The sequence below is a fragment of the Pterocles gutturalis genome, unplaced genomic scaffold (assembly GCF_000699245.1).
Source record: "Pterocles gutturalis isolate BGI_N339 unplaced genomic scaffold, ASM69924v1 scaffold10963, whole genome shotgun sequence".
Classification (NCBI taxonomy): domain Eukaryota; kingdom Metazoa; phylum Chordata; class Aves; order Pterocliformes; family Pteroclidae; genus Pterocles; species Pterocles gutturalis.
This window is the reverse complement of record NW_010118234.1, coordinates 7,174-24,201: the sequence shown is the minus strand read 5'-3', so window position 1 is coordinate 24,201 and position 17,028 is coordinate 7,174. Positions and strand designations below refer to the sequence as shown.

The window sequence follows — 17,028 nt, the reverse complement described above, 5'->3', positions numbered from 1 at the left end:
ATGGTCAAGTTCTTTTTAAATTCCTGTAAGAAATAAGCCACAAACATGGTATCAAGGTGTTTGATGGCTGCTTATATACACGTCTAGTTAGTGGATTCTTTTTATTTACATGGCTAATAAACACAATGCTGTGCTCTTTTATACTGTCATAATACGTGATCTTCTGGTATATTCAATGCTGTAACTATCCAATCAACATCTTGCCCAGAAACATCTTCTTTTCTCCACTAGCAATTCAACGGTTTTTGTGACACTTCTGATTGTTGTGCTGATCGAAATCCTTTGTAAAGAGCTTCATTCAGATCTGTTAACTTGGTGTCCTGGGTACAGCTGGGATAGCTTTCATTTTTACAAGAAGCTGGAAGGGGGGCACAACCAGAGTAGCTGATCCCAGCTAGCCATGGGGATATTCATGCTGTCCTGCTGTCACGCCCGGTATATAACTGTCGGAACTGGGGGAGGGTAGGTATTTGCAGCTTGGGAACGGGCTGAGCATCGGTTCTGGGTGGTAGGCAATTGTGTCATGCATCACTCAGATATATATATATATATATAGAAAGAGAGACATATATATATTCTTATTAGTATTATTGTTAGTTATTATTTTCTTATCTTTTTTTGTGTTGTGCTATTTAACCTGTCCTTATCCCAACTCACAAGGTTCCACCTTTTCTTCTTCCAATTCTCCTCCTCATCGCACGAGGGAGAGGGGAGACTGAGCAGTCACGAAGTGCTTATTGCTGGCTGGCCTTAAAACCATGACACATGGGAAATAAAGTTCTTGCAAACTGAGGCCTTTGGAGTGGTTGTGATGAAAGGATTGTAGGATTCCAAGGACAATTAATGGTTTATTGATACTTGGAGGAAAAAAAATCTCGCGTGTACTAAACTGATTTAATAATTTTCAAGCTGTCAAATGTAGTGCTTGTAATATTGGATAAAATATTGAAAATACTTGTTACCCACATTTTCACTGAAAACAGTCAGAATAATTTTTAGTGTATCTGTCTTTCTGGCTGATGAGGTGTGCTCAAGAGAGAAGGGTGCATCACAGCCACGTAATTCTTGGGATGGGAATAAGTAGTGTCGGTGTTTCAGAGGGTGGGGTCACAAGCAGGTTAAGGTGCTGTCTTGGTAACTTTTTGAGATGGGTATTCCCTGAACCAACCACGAATGACACACAGCTGGATCTGCTGTTCACAAACAGGGAAGATCTGATTAAGGAGATAGTAATCAATGTCAGCTTTGGCTATAGCCACCACGAAGTTGTGAAGACCAAAATCCTGAGAAGATGAAGGAAGGAGAGTATTACAGTACAAGCCTGGAATTAAGGGGGAGAGTCTTCAGCAACAACAGGGAACTGATAGGTAGAATCCATCAGAAGCAGCACTGAAGGGTAAAAGAGCTCTGGAAAATTATCAAGTCTTTAAAGACAGCTTCCTCCGAGCCCAAATAGGGTCCACTCTGATATTCAGGAAAACAAGTAGATGTATCAGGAGACCAGCTTGGCTAAACAGAATTAATCACCAAACTCAGGTGTAGGGTGGGGGTGGAAAACAGTGTTCAGGAAGTGGAAACAGTGAAGGCTACAAAGGAGGAGTTCAGAAACATTATCGGGGCACTCAAGGGTGGTGGTGAGTTGAGACTTGTCAGTGATGGCAGGTGTAACAAGAGTTTCTTACATTCTTTAGTAGTGAAAGGTTGAACAAGGAAAATGGGGGGTGTTGCTGAAAGGGAAGGATGAATTAGTGACAGCAGGTAATAGATACAGTAGGGGTACTGAATGTTGTCTTTGCCTCAGTCTTCTCTAACAAGATTCCCCCAAGCATTTGTGTATAGAGGCAGAGTTTAAGGAGAGGTACTAAGAGTCGATGAGTTGGGAGATACCTGAGAGAACTTGACTAGCACCCATCAGTGGACCAGCTGAATTGCATCCAAGGGTGCTGAGAGAATTGGCTGATGTCACTGTCAGGTTGCTACCTACCATCTTTCAAAAGTAATAGAGATCAGGGGAGGTCCCTGATGAAAAGGCTAATCTAAGAACAAAGGTTGGTTGATCTCACTTCAGTCCCTGGGAATATCACTGAGAAGTTAATCTAGGAAGTAATTTCTGGCTACATAATTGAGGAAGTGACTAGAAACATCATGGATTTACAGAGCGTGAATAGTTCCTGAGCAACCTGGTTGTCTTTTGTGATAAAGTGATTGTATCTCTGGACAAGAGGAGAGATTAGATGTGATTGACCTTAACTTTAGCAAGATTTTTGACACTGTCTTGCTGTACTCTTGTACCCAAGTTAGGATATTACAGCTGGATAGGTGGACAACAACATACTTAAAAGAACTATTCTGATGTTTGGGTTGAGAGAGCTGTGGTTAATGGGTTGTACCCTGTAGGCTGGTAGTAAGGGGTGTACTGCAGGATCTGTCCTGGACTTGTTTAAAATCTTTACCACTGACCTGGAAGAAAGGACAGCAGGCTTGCTAATGGAGTTTGCAGATGATAGCAAACTGGGGGAAAGTGGATGTGCTTGAGGGCTCTGCTGCTATCCAGGGGGACCTTTGAAACAGGCCAACAGGAGCCTTAACCAGGACAAATGATAAGTCTTGCCCTAGGAAGACAGAGCCCTGCAGCCATACAGGGACTGCGGATCAGCTCTAGGGGACAACCCGAGGCACTGATGGACAGCAAGATGCATTGGGGCCAGCCCCATGCACACAGGCAGCAACGAGGGCCAGCAGCACCTGGAGAGGCATGAGCCAGGGCATGGCCCTGAGAGCCAGGGGAGGAGCTGACCCCCTCTGCTCAGTACTCTAGAAACTAGACCCATTTTTTGGATGCAGTAGAAGAAAGACATTGGTAAACTGGCTGAAAGTGAGACAGTGGGGCTGGAGACCTTGCCTTATGAGGAAAGGCTGTGGGATGGGCTGGTTCAGCTGGGAGAAGGGATGGCTCTGGATCTGGGGCCATCCGACAGCATCTCCAGCACCAGCAGGAAGGCATGGAGAAGACACAGCCAGGCACTTCACAGCTTTTGACAGGGGCTGTGGCTGGAGACCTCTCCAGGTCCCCATCAGCCTCCGTGTGTCCATGGGTCTAATGCCACAGCTTCTGTCAATTTGTTTGTTTGCCTTTCGATGTGCTGTGACTATTGACTATACACATTTGCTAGAGGACAGAATTAGGTGAAGTTCATTATCTCACAAGACTATTGCAAGAATTGAAAAGCATATTAAAAATACCATCTGCAAGAGGGAAATATTAGATTTGACCTCTAGGAAGTAGTAGTATGTTGTCTCATCATTTTTTGTCAATATTTTGTAAAATAATTCGTAAAAACACATGAATTTATTTTTTAAGTTCATCACTGTTTCTACATATACTCTTCCTGTAAATATTTGCTTAAAAATTTAAGTTTCAGTTTGAATTAATTTCTCCCTCTGTTCCTGACACTCCCCATTTCTATTACTTGACACTTGAGAATCGATATTGGATGCCAGATTGGCTCTTAACAGGATGCTTATAAACAATAAAGAATAATAATTTCCTTATCCACAGAGGCCAAATATGACATTATCACACTTCAAGATATTGGGCTGCAGATGATGTTCTAATATATACACCCCAATATAACATGTCCCTGAAGTGCTTTAAAAAAGTAATTCATGAGCAAATTCAGTAATGGAATTGTATTGTTCTCAAGTGATTGTAAAAATGATTATAGATAAAAATAATTTGAATGGAAAACTGATATCCCCTTCTGAAAGTCAGTTCTGCCTCACAGCCTTGAGTTTGGGAGTTGAACCAGCATCTCTTTTTGTACACGTTTTTCAGTAATAAGCACTATATTTAACAATATTGTAGATGATGTTGTATACAGACACTATTCCTGTTAGTCTTCTATAGCTGTGGAAGAATAAAATGAAACCTTATTAATGTGAGCTACCCCAACGTTGTTTCTAAAATGTGTATTAAATGACAGCAATGCTAGGTCTAAACAACAGATTCTTCTTTTGGAAAAGTTGCCCTCTGCCCAGAGACGGATCTAAGTGTTAACAGCCCAAGGCTTTTTTAGTCTTTAAACCATTTTCTTTGCAGAAGAGTGTTACTTGTCACTTTCAAATATTGTTTTTTTCCAGACCTACTATAAACTGAATTGGGGTATAAAATTCAACTTTTTCAAATTAAGAGTAAAAGCTTCTATGGCTAGTTTGCCCATTTAATGAATATTTCTTAAAAGACTTGTCATATTAGCTGAAATCTGAGTGAGACAGATCAACAGGAAGAGACCATTTAAGATGTCTAAAAGGGTGGCAATAGTGTTTTATTGTTTGTCTTTCCCATATGTAACTTAGTATAAATAATGTGCAGTGTACAAGAAAAAAAAAATTAACATAGGGCTTTGCTTTCTGCCTTAAACTTGTTCTCAAAAATTACTCTTCAGTGCTTCCCAGGGCTTATATCCCCTTTCTGTATCTCCTGAAAGCACCCAAGTGCGAAAGCTGCTAATCAGTCACCTTATACATGGATGTGTCTCCATATTTAAGAATTAATTGGGCGTTTGAGTTACTTTGCTGCTCTTTGGGTAGAGGTTACTTAAGTTATTGTTTAATAATAATAAGATTGTATATTTTCCCAAACTGAGACAGTCAAAAAAGGCTTTGTATGTAGACATAAAAAATGTCAGAGTGTCAGATTTTAAGGGAAGGTGACCTAAAAGGTAGTGTGATTGCTTACTATTTTTGGTTTGGTTTGGTTTGGTTTGGTTTTTTTCGTATGTAGCAAAGTACTTTTAAAGTACCTAAAGTCTGAAGGTGAGAGCTTTTAAAGAAGCAGAGAGAGGTGTTCTCATTTAATATGAAACACTCTGAGAAACAGACATTTCTGTCAAGAGGAGCCTGGGATTTTAGTATCACTGAAAAATGAGAGCTTTATTGTGGTGGGACCTTGAAAAAATACTTTCATTTCTGTCATAATACGTAGCAAGAAAAAACATGAAAATGAAGCTTCTGTATTTGAAACTGACTTTCTAAGGGTTGAAGCTACAAATAACAAAACCTTAGCGTTAATTCACAGTGGGTCCGTAATCTATGCACGACTATGTTGCCTCATGCTTTGTCTGTGTATTATGCTTTTCATGTTTGAAGTTCTTTTAAATTCACCTTCTCTCTGATTTTTCTGAGTTTATAGTTCTTAGGCTTGAATAACTTCCTGTAGTATTTTACCTTAAATTATTACTCTGCTATTTATCTTAATTTCATTTTAGTTAGGATCACCACTTTTCATGGCTAGAAATAATGAAAGGCATTTTTTGTGCTTTACTTTCAGTACTCTTACCAAGAAGTATCGTATCTTTTACTGTGTCTTGTATTTTTCTCTAAAATATGCATTTTCTTCCTCATTTAATTTAACAGAATTATTAGATGTTTTGACTTACTATATTTTAAATAGCACTTAGCTTTGCTTTAATATGCTTTAAAAATTCAATTCTAAACAGTTGGTATATACAACTGAAATTAGCTTTAATATGAAAATCACGTTTTGGAGAATTTTTATTTAGCAAATTTTCAGTCTTCATGTTTTTGCAATGAAACTACCTTCTTGGCTAGTGTATCAACGAAGGGGCAACATAATAATTTCGACGTGATTTAAGAAAATTGATATATTCAGAAATTGAGTGTAAAAGATTATAGGTTATTTCATAATTTTAGATTTCTAACTTATGTACCAAGGCTCCACTGAATGTATCCATAGATGATATTTCAGTATACAAACTGTTTGTATAACCAGTCTCTCCTTGCCTGTATTTTCGTGTTTTGCCCTTTCAGTAATGCTTCCAAAAAAAGTCAAGGTTTCAAAATCAATTCAAAAGGTTGAACTGATTGTTAGTTGAAATAAAAATCTGCAAGTTGTGTATGTCACCAAAGAAGTGAAGTACTGAATGGTACTTTTTTTGTGTTTTTAAATTCTGCCGTTATATAACTCCTAAAGTTGTATTTATGACAAAATAATTTGTCGCCTATTCTTTGTATTGTAACCTGCAATGGATGATGAGAACTTCAGCATTGTTAAGATCAGATAATTTTTTTAATCTCTGCCATGAAAAGCCTGCAGCTTGATAGTGTGGAGTGAAAGATAGGCAAAGAGGATTTATTCACAGAAAATATGAACTACTGTCATTTTTGCTTCACATACACAATAACTTCTAGCCAGCGTGGGAAAAAAAAAAAAACAACAGTGAGGAAAAACGCTAAGATTATTTGGCTGTAAGTTATAAATATCTTATTACACTTCAACATATTAATGTATTGATAGAATGAACTGTCTCCTATAATTCTGAAATCTTTTGTTATCTGAGAAAAAATAAAATTTCCTACTCAGCCTTTGAGATTGGATGATGACTGATTAGTCAGGTAGACCATGTATGTATCCTGAGATTTGTCATGAAACACTTGGTTTTTCTACCTCATTCACCCATTAATTTTGCTATTTCCTCACATTAATGTTGCAGTTATTAACATAACGTGATAATTCTTGTCCAAATGCAAAGAATTTGATTGTAGTACACTTCTGATACGTCCAAATATGTATATGCCATTTTAATGCTATTTCAAAGAGAGAGGATTAATTATCTGCTTTTCAGTTATAAAAATGTTTTGATACCGTCAATATTTGAGACACCTTTGCTGGAAGGGAAAAATGTGCATTTCTTCATTTCTTTAGCTAAGTCTATGTGTAAATGGAAGATAAACTAATATGCTGTTGGCCACAGATCAGCCATACTATCCTACTAGGTAGTGTTAATTTTAAATTATTGATGAATCCTGGAATACTTGCATTACTGAGAACAAGTGATTGCGTCTGTGAGTAGTGTAATACCAAGCTAGGTTTAAGGCCATTGTGACCTTCTGGTACTCTGCTCTAGATATTGCTGTAATATTTCTATTTCCATTCTTGCCTCAATCTTGCCTTAAAACACTCTGGGAGAATAGTCATATGAAGCTTTTTAAGGACTGAAGTACCCTTCTAAGTTGCTAATCCTCCAGAGAACTCTAGTAAGGTCACTATGTAGAGATTGAAGTCTTGCTTGAGTGAGCTGCCTTGCTGCTTTATTTCCCAGATATACACTTTGCTGACTAGCTTCTAAAGGAAGGCTTACTGTAAAAGGCCAACTATTGCTTGTTTATATTGTTTTCAACAAGGATTTCCAGAAGCTTTCTTGTATGCTATTTCTTTTCCTGAAGCAGCTGTTCCTTGCACTGAATTAGAAGTGCAAAATCAGAGCAGGTTTAACAACCAGTCTGAAAAATGAATCTGTATGCATGATTCTTAGCTCACATGTGCAATGTTGTGCAGCTTTTTGAGAACTTGAAACAATGTATGTTTTTTATTAGGAATAGTTTTTCCTGTTTGATTTCTACACAGAAAACAAGGCTTAATCAGTTTAATCAGTTCAGTAGCTAAATGGTTCGTGTACTATTGCTTTGCAAAGATTTTATTCAGGATTCTCCTTCCACATGCAGCATGTACATGTCTATATGCATAGATAACACGCATAGTAGATTTTAACTCTTTCTTATACATTGTCTTTAATACATTCCAAACGCTTCCTTTGCAGAATTTGGAAAGTGATTTAGCGGAGGCAAGAGAGCAAATGAAAGAGTTGCACAGTATATGCAGTAACTTGTCATCTCAGGTAGCTGTGAAACAGGAAGAACTCTCCCAAAAGGATTGTGATGTGATCAGAGCTAAGTAAGTATTTAATGATTTCATTACCTTTAAGTCTGAATCTTCTCAAAAAGACTGTTGTTCTACTTACAAAGCAGTATCTTGCATTAGAAGTATTTTTGTGCAAGTGTATTTTCATACCATTCTGTTCTGTGAGGTGTAAAGCTCTTGAAAGTCTACTAGTAGATGACAGTTTATGTAGACTCTAACATATTTTGACTCTTAGTATGTTATTATCAGTTTTTGAGTAGGGATGGTCTTTAAAAAATACACTTCTGTAATTAGCATTGGGTCAGAGAACTACCAATCTCCACTGAAAGTAACAAAATACCCATATGATTGGTGACATAAACATTTAATTGGAGAGGCTAAATGCCTTAAACTTGGAAAAGCTTTAAGCGTAACTTTAACATTTTAATTAGAGTCAAATCTGATGAATCAGCAAAAGTCTGCATAAGCCTTTGTTAAAGGTTTGAAGTGCAGTGATTTAAGCGTTATCTTAGGTCTCATACACAATTTCCTTGCACTGAATCTGTAAGATTAGCGCTGCATTATTTGAGTCGTGGAAATGATGGATGAAATTAATTATATGAATTGACTAGACTACTGAATTCCTCAAAATGAAGGTAATGGCAGTAGACAACTGGTAACTTTAAGTGGATTGTCAGGAAATTGTCAATTTTTCATTTCTTGGTTTCAGAGGCATGCAGTGTTTGTCACTCCTGTGTTAGACAAATAATATTCCCTTCAATATTCCCTCAAACTGCAGTTATCCCTGTAGAGCCGCAGTTGAGATGCAGAAATGATTGGTATGGACACTCCTCTTTGCTTTCCAAGCAGAAATAATTTTACTGTAGGGAGTCAGTGTCTAAGTCTTTTTGAGAAAAAAACAGAAATATTGTTTCTGATACCTCAGACTTAAATTGTCATCCTAGTAGCTGTTGAAATCTCTACAGGAAAAGTGGTGTCTCCTTATTATCATATTTAAAAGGTATAACGGTTGGGTTTCCAAAAGCCAATAAGTTTAGACAATTTTAGGAGGAAATTTTACTGAAAGGGGAAATCACTGGAATTTGTAAAATTCATTAATGGACTAATAGGCTTTATTGTCTTCTAAAATGATTCTCAGTATGCATATAGTGGGAAAACTAGGGACAGCAGGGAAGACATTTTTAAAGTCGGGTGATCAAGGTATGCAAAGTTACTGCTTTTTGGTTGCAGTTTAGGTTATTGCAGACTGAGTTGGCCAAATCATTGAACTTTAAATTTCTCAAAAATGTATTATTTGCTATTCAGTGCAAAACAACCTTTTACAATTTGTAACAGACACCTTTTTTAAATATGTAGTTAAAATAATTACTTATTTGAAAATAGATCTGAACTTCAGGTAACAAAAATGTGGACAACATACTTATTTTGAAGTGTTCGAAGTCTTTTTCTGTATGTTTTTCCATACAACCAACCTTCTAAATTCATGGAAAAGAGTTTGGCAACTGATTGTGTATGTTTTTCTGTGTACTCAAATGTTTTCCTTCCTAGATATTTAACTGGTATTGCAATGAAAGTATTTTTCCATATCACTAATATGTGAGTTATACTTGATGGATTATATTTATGTATATATTTGGTCAGTAACGTTGTAATTCAATGTCTGCTAATCTTACTTAATGAACTGTCTTTGGCTACAAGTTTCTTGTTGACATTTCTATTTTGAAAAAAGAAGGTTTATGATAAAAAGTTTTAAACAGCAGTTTCAGTAGTTAGCAATACAAACTAAGAATTTCAAACAGTCTGTATTTTTTGTAGTACAGAATACTAAAGTTTCTCCTTATCTTCTCAAGGTGTCAGTACATGGCTACAACTATTTTTTAATTGGTTCTTAATAAAAGAAAAGTAAAATAACAAAAGTCGATGTAGACAAAAGCCAAAATCTTACATTAAAGAAAGCAACAACTTCAGAATTAGAGGAAAAAATCTGAGAAGAAAATCAAGTCTTTACATCTTCTCATATTGTAGGCCAAGATCTTATTGACTGTATTGACTTAATGATTGAAGCATTTGGTTGTTCCTTTTTTTTAACCATTTTTTTTTCCAGTTATCCTTGTATAAAACTTAGTCTTATAAAAGTACCACATTGAATGCTCAGTTGTCATTTAATGCTGTCAGAAAATTCTTTGACAAATAACGTGTAAAATACCCCCATCTCCCTTACTATCTCCAGTTTCCCATCAACAATTTCAAACTTTTGGAGCTGAAAAAGACAGTCTGATTTGCAAATATCTCAATTCTTCCTGCTGCTCTGTCTCTGTCTCCCTGTGTGCTGCCTGCCTTCCCCACCCTCCCCTTTTTTGAAAACAGACCAGGAGCACAGTCATAATAATGAGAAGCTTTGGAGGAAAAAAGGAAGGATGCTTCATTTGTGTCTTCTTTCATGTGCAGTATAGGCAGATTCAGAAAAATACTCTTTCAGCTGACACCTTGGTAGTACTGTCTGAAATTTTTTACAGTAGATGCCAAAAGCAATTGGAAAATAAAGTCTCTAAGGGTCTATGTGCAAACAGGTCTGGTGCTCTGTTTCTTGTGCAATCATAACTTCTTGCTCTGTTCTGCATATCTGTCAGTTTGTTATGAAGAGGTTTCTTTCAGTTTAAGAGTGACTATGTCTGTAAACCCTAAGAGAACTGTTTTCTTTAAGGAGTAGTATTTTTCAGCAGATTAGCAGAGACCAAAATTTTGAAGTACTCCAGTCTAAGTCTGGTCTTACAGAATAGCAGGTGTTTTAGAAAATCCCACCCAGTGTCTCATATACTTCTGAGGTGTGGAAGATAAATTTTCCAAGACCAGGGAACAGACAGTATGTACAGGATCCATCCTGCACAGTGAATGTCTTCAAGAAGCCACCACCTTTCTTTCCTGGCTTTATTTTTGCAAAGCACTCTTGATCTCACTGGGTTTCATTTCAAATTCCTGAAGTGTTCTTTTTGATGCTTACACCCCCCCACCACTGCTGTTGCTGTTTACCTCCGTGCTGTAAATTATGAGGGAGTCAGATTCTACTCAGCCCTTATTTTGCTGCTTTGGGATTTTTAGGTTGCTCTTTGCTGTGTGCTGTAAACCATTTCACAGTATCTATGCCATTCCCCTGAGAAGCTGTAATTCATAGTGCCTGTCACTGGGTTGTATTTCAAAACTACAGGTAATAGAATCTAGAGGTTTCCTGAATTACCCCAAACCCTGTTACATTCCCTTGATAATGGGGTTAGCTGAGGTACTCAGAATCCAAGCATATTCACCAAATCTGTGGTGGTGAAACAAAGCCAACAACATCCCCTGAAGTGGTGGATGTAATGAATCTTAACTCTATTTGCAGGACAGTAGCTACTAATTTCATTTGCATCTCTGGGAAGCCATGGTTTACACTTAAACTGTTGGTATGTGCAAGACATAAGTTTTATTTAATACTATCCTTTAAGGAGAGGAGGAAGCTTTAGTTCACCGTCTTGTCAGATGTGAGCACCAGAGCTATCTCTACCTGTCCTGGTTTCAGCTGGGGGTTAACTTTCTCATAGCTAGTGTGAGGCTGTGTTTTGGATTTGTGCTGAGGAGAAGGCCGATAACACATCGGTGTTTTTAGTAGTTGCCAGGACCACCAAGGACTTTTCAGCATTTCTGCTGGGCCAGTGTCTGCAGGTGCAGGAAGAGCTGGGAGGGAGCACAGCCACAATTACTAGCCTAGGATTTCTACCTTAGGTTTAGGATTGAGACACAAATTGGCCAATGGTGTATTCCATTTCATGAATGTCGTGCCCAGTATAGAGATGAGGCTCTGTCTCAAAGTATTCTCTATTGCTTCGAGTTGTCTCCCTCTGGGTTGCCCGTCTCTCAGGGTCATCTTGGTCTCTTGGACCTTATCTCGGGCTGTTATCTCCATTCCAGAGTTGCAGTTTTTGGGACTCTCCGTGCTCCAGGATCATTAGCTGGGAATGGGCTGAGCCTTGTTCATCGGGTGGTGAGCAGTATCACTGTGTATCACTCATTGGTATATTTGTATATATTTTTATCATCATTATTATTATTATAATTATTTTAAATTTTATTGTAGTTCGGTTATTAAATTGTTCTTATTTCAACCCACCAGTCTCTTCTCCCTTTACCCCTTTAATTCTCTCCCCCATCTCCAGGAGGGGGGAGGGTGCGCAAGCAGTTGTTGTAGTGTTTGGCTGGGTCAAAATTAGGACACTACCCTAAACAGTAGTATGAATCTTAAATATTGTAATTGGCAGGACAAGGTGTCAAACCTTTGATTCTTGAAGCAAAATCTGCTAAGGTTATTGTACTCTTACTTTAGTGGTCAAAATAATTTATTTATGCTCTTCTGCTTTGACTTGAGAAAAAACTGACTTTTTCATAGCAAGCTCTCCCTTATAACTTGAGTGCAGTCCACTTTCTGTAAATTTCTTGGTTTCCCATTGTATTGGTCTTGAGGTGTTAGGTGTGTTTTTTCTCAGTGATATCTGGTGACTTCAGTGTTAAATGGAATTAAATACTCTCACTTTATAATGATGTGTGTGTTTACGGGGATGGTGGGGAAAAAATAGACCTACTAAGTGTTTCAATTTTGGTGCTTAGCTAAGGGAATATTTTTTCAATTAGTGTTGCTAATGGTGACTTTTTCTTAAATTTGTATTTGTGTTTGTTTAGAGTGTACAGTAACATTTTATCAATATGTGCTTATATTTGTATACATATATCCTATTTGTATGTGTACATGCACACATCCACATAATTTTTCTTTTATGTGTAGATGTATGTATTTCTACATATCTGTGTGTGTATGTATAGATGCATGTATACATACAAATATATGGGTGTGTATATAGGCATATATATTTTAAAATGCCACTCATTACGTTTGTTACATTCAATTTGCAATTTTTGATTATTTCTTCTGTTACATGCTCACCTGAGAGTATCATTTTACTTAGGATTTAAGATCCTTATCCTGCTGCAGTGGCAGACAGTGGTCTCCTGTAGAGTGCTTAGTAGTTTGCTGAGTAAGCATATTAGTGGATATTTTGACTAGAAATTGATTTTTATCTTGTAATTGTTTTTCTGCTTATCATGGGGTTGATTTTGTATACTCTTATTGAGCACACTGCAAGCAAACTAGTTACGGAATCACACAGAATCACTGAGTGGCTGAGGCTGGCAAACACCTCTGGAGATTGTGTAGTCCCACTGCTCCAGCAGGTCTAGCCCTCTGCTGGAGAAGTACGAGCTACAGCAGGCTGCCCAGGAGAGTGTCCAGTCGAGTTGGAGTATGTCCAAGAATGGAGACTCTGCAACCTCTCTGGGTAGGCTTTTCAACCATTGTTGATCTTGGAGGAGGTAACCCTTGAGAATCAACCATCTCTCACGGTCTCGTCTTCTCTTCAGGCTGATATGATACTGGATTCTTTCAAGTAGGTACCTGAAAATGCCCAAGGGTCTGCTTTCCCTGAAATTCAGGCTTGTGATCCTGTGTTTTGCCTTTCTTCCTCTTCTTGGGGTCTTGAGCTCCCATCATCTCAAAGTGGCTGCAGACAAGGCTGCACCTGCCCTTTACATCCCTGACCAGTTCTTCCTTGTTTGTAAGTATGAGGTCCAGCAATGTGTCTCCCCTCATCAACCTGTTTACTGCAGGATCAAAGCACTCCAGGAACCACCTAGATTGCTTGTGCTGTGCTGCAGTGTCCCTCCAGCACATACTGGAGTGATTTGAGTCCCCTTTGAAGACAGGGGCCTGCAAACATGAATCTTTTTCCAGTTTTCCAAAGAGGATTTCATTCTTCTTCTTGATCAGGAGGCATCAGCAGGCAGCCACCATGTCATCCACATTGGTCTGCCCACATCTGATCCACACACTCTCATACGGCTTTTTGCCCATACCAAGGCAGAGCTCCATACATTTACACTACTATTTCACATAAAGGGCAACTTCTTGCCATCCCAGCCTGTCCTTCCTAAAGAGCCTGTGTCCGTGCATGGTAGCACTCCAGTCACATGAGTTAGCCCACCTTGTCTCCAGGATCCCAGAGAGACCTGCAACTGCAGACATATCTCTAATTCCTCCTGTCATCCTCCATGGGGACATACTGTGTGCATTTTAACAGGAACTTCAGATGGGCACCCAGTTGTGCTTATTTCCCAGGAAGACTCTTAAGAGCATCCTCCATACTCCTTTCAGCACTCCCCGATTTATGTGCATACACTTGAGGTGGTCCTCCCTGAGCCTTATATTGTTAGTCAAAAGGTCTTTCCTGTCCACACCAACCTATGCCATTTGCTTGCCAGCACCAGCGACAGATCCCACACTTGTTACTTGGACAACATCTCTTTACCCTGCCATTCCTAGTTTAAAGCTCCTGCACCAAGTTGACCTGTCTGTCATCAAAGGTGCTTCATTCTGTGAATTTATTTGTGGTGCACCATTGGTGCTGATTAGTTCCTGATTGAGCATAATTTCCTCCCGTGTAAAAATGAAATAAAAGAAGGTTCCCCCTGTGGATTTGTAATGTAAAAATAGTACCTCGTTCACCAAAGAGGATGCAAGCAGCTGTAATGTACAACTGCAGGTTAAATACAGGTTGTGTATTTCTGCATCAAGAATTTTTCAGATTGTGACTATTTTGGTTTGTTACTTTTTACTCAAAAAAGAAAAATAAAGCAAGTTAGGATATGTGTCTGAAGAAATAAAGTTCAATTTTTAAAATGTGGCATAATGGATCTGTGACGTGGGTTTCTTTATATTTAAAAATCCTTAGATTTAACATGAGCAAACATGTCAACGTGTTCTGACTGTAATGCTGTTCTTGGATGGCTGCAAGGTTCAGTTTTCCCCCTGGCCCCCCCATTCCCTCTCCTTTGGAGTATGACTCAAAGCCTGATAAAGTCAACAAAAAAGATGCCCATTGACCTTAATAAACTTTGCAGGCAGACTATTAGAGAATGCATAATACTGTGTATTCTCAGGTGACAGACATATTTAACTGCATTGACGTTTGCATACAAATTAAAGAGCAGCAATATAGCAGAGTGGTCTTGGCAACAGTTACTACCAACATTTCCAACATATCTGAGGATTCAGTGTTATCCCATGTTTTTCCCTTTCATAACAAAATGAAGATCTGATTGGAGAACCTGTGCAAAACTAATGTAATCTGCAGTACAAAGGTGTGTAATTTTCTAGTGTATACTCCCATTCAGGGAAATGAAACCAGGGCTTGTTTGGAAGCCTGTTGTACAGTGTGTTGGAAAGTGCTGTGTATCGCTGTGTCCTTGCTGCTGCTGCTGTGCTTGTGAACGGGGTTAAATTAGTACCTGTGAACTACATACTGCAGTTGTAGTTTGGTTTTGTTACAGGAAGAGTCCTTAATGCATCTCTACCATTCTTAATTTTGAGGAGCTACTTTACATCTCATTGAGAACAGTGGGACTTAAATACTGTTAAGTAAGCATGTCTTTAAGTGTTCCCCTGTAGTGGCCTGTTAACTGGCTTTTTTAAATAGTGCTTTTTAAACAACATTAAGTTGTCTGACTGTGCTATTGTGGTAATTTCAATTTTTTATATAATTCTTCAGATGTTGTACCTTTAGTGAATAATCAACATACTAAGTAGTGGCACAAGTCTTAAGAAATGGTTTTTCAAAGTTCACTTAAAATGGTTTCTTTGTCATTCTGTAGTTTCTCAGAAAACACAACAAACTTGGTATTGCTGCTTACCTTTTGTACACTAATCTTTTGACTAGACATCTCTAGCAGTATTAAAAAAAAAATAATGATAACTCTTGTTAATGATAATTCTAGGCACAGAGAAGTTGCAGGTGTGTTGGAGGTCACCAAGAAAATTCTGAGGAAGTAAGGAAGAAAATTAGTTGGAATGATAAACTTATATTTCAGTACCTCTGTGTAATACTAGTGTGAAATGTGCTTGTGAATTAAACAGAGAATTGATTAGAAAATACATAAAAAGGGACTAATGGAGTCATCCAGACTTTTAACGTGTTACAGAAAATATACCCAAGTTTTAAATAATTCTTTATAATAAGTAAGATCTACTGATCTTTGTTTCTGCCTTGGAATATCTATCAGCAGTACAGTAAAATTCTCAAGCAGACTGATCATCCTAGATCTGTCCTGTCCTGGCATTATAATATTCCTATTGTTGCTTATAGTAGTTTTATTGTTACGTTATCTAATACACACCAAAGTTTACTTACCTTGCTTATCATTGTTGAAGTATGCTGTACTTGCAGATAAAAAGGAATTTATCAGCAGACATACTTTGTGTGTCTAGGGAGCAGATGCATTCCAGAAAAGAGACTTGCATTACACATACTCTACAAGTTAAGAAAAACTTTTATGTTTTTTGTGATGGTTCTATTTCAAAAAAACCCATCTTATTTTATGTCTATGTTTTCTAAATATTTTGCATTTTGACAATTCCCACTAAAGAGTTAACTGAATATTGATCAGAAAGTGTTGATGAAGTAGCGAAAATCCATTTATTTTAGAGCACTTGGAGCATTACAGGGAAATTGAAAGGCATTCCATTTTGAAACTTAAGTGTTTTGTAGATATTTCACAAAAGTATGTGATAAATATTTTATATGTAACTTCCAGTGTTTATCAGGCAACTGACAGAAAAATAAATGAAAATAGGAAGCTCATTATTTACAATAAAATTATTTGAATGCAATTGTTTAAGTCATTGTTATTCATTTTCTTAATTTCTCTTTATTGCTTGTTTTGTACAGGAAGGAGTTACAGGAGCTGCAGAATCTTTACAGACAAAACGTTGAACATACAGCACAGCAGGCTGAGCTGATAAAGCAGCTTCAGGCTCTCAATACTGATACACGAAAAGTACTGAAAGACCAAGAAGATGCTCACACAGCTGAAACAACATCATATCAAAAAGTATGTCATTGTGCTTTATGATCACAGGGTTCATTTAATATCCATTTGTACAATATCGATGGACAGAGTAATCAAAGGACTGTGTAGTGTTGCATCCTTTAGATCTCTGGATCTTTACTGTTTCCAAAATATGGTTGACAGAGTAAGAGTTACATCTCAGCATATATGGCCACTTACATTGAGCCTTCAGATTTAGTTGCATCTGAAGCAAAATAGGAGTGAATTGTCAAGCATATAAATTTATGTAATTTTGTGTTATCTACGTTTTTCTTTTTTCTCTTCTAGAGCTTTCAATTACTAAATTCTGCAATTTGTTTTTGATAATTTAGAATAAATTCCTT

General features: G+C 37.6%; 1 protein-coding gene across 1 annotated transcript in view; it reads left to right on the top strand.

Annotated features, from left to right (window-relative positions):
* The window catches only part of LOC104463697 (centlein-like), a gene marked incomplete at its 3' end in the record, with an annotated part of 32,130 nt that extends 15,443 nt beyond the window's left edge, over window positions 1–16,687 (top strand). Inside the window, exons 4-5 of the mRNA XM_010076125.1 lie at window positions 7,620–7,753; window positions 16,525–16,687. Of these exons, the coding sequence (XP_010074427.1) occupies window positions 7,620–7,753; window positions 16,525–16,687 (297 nt within the window). The remainder of the gene's footprint in view (window positions 1–7,619; window positions 7,754–16,524) is intronic.
* Window positions 16,688–17,028: the final 341 nt, after the last annotated feature.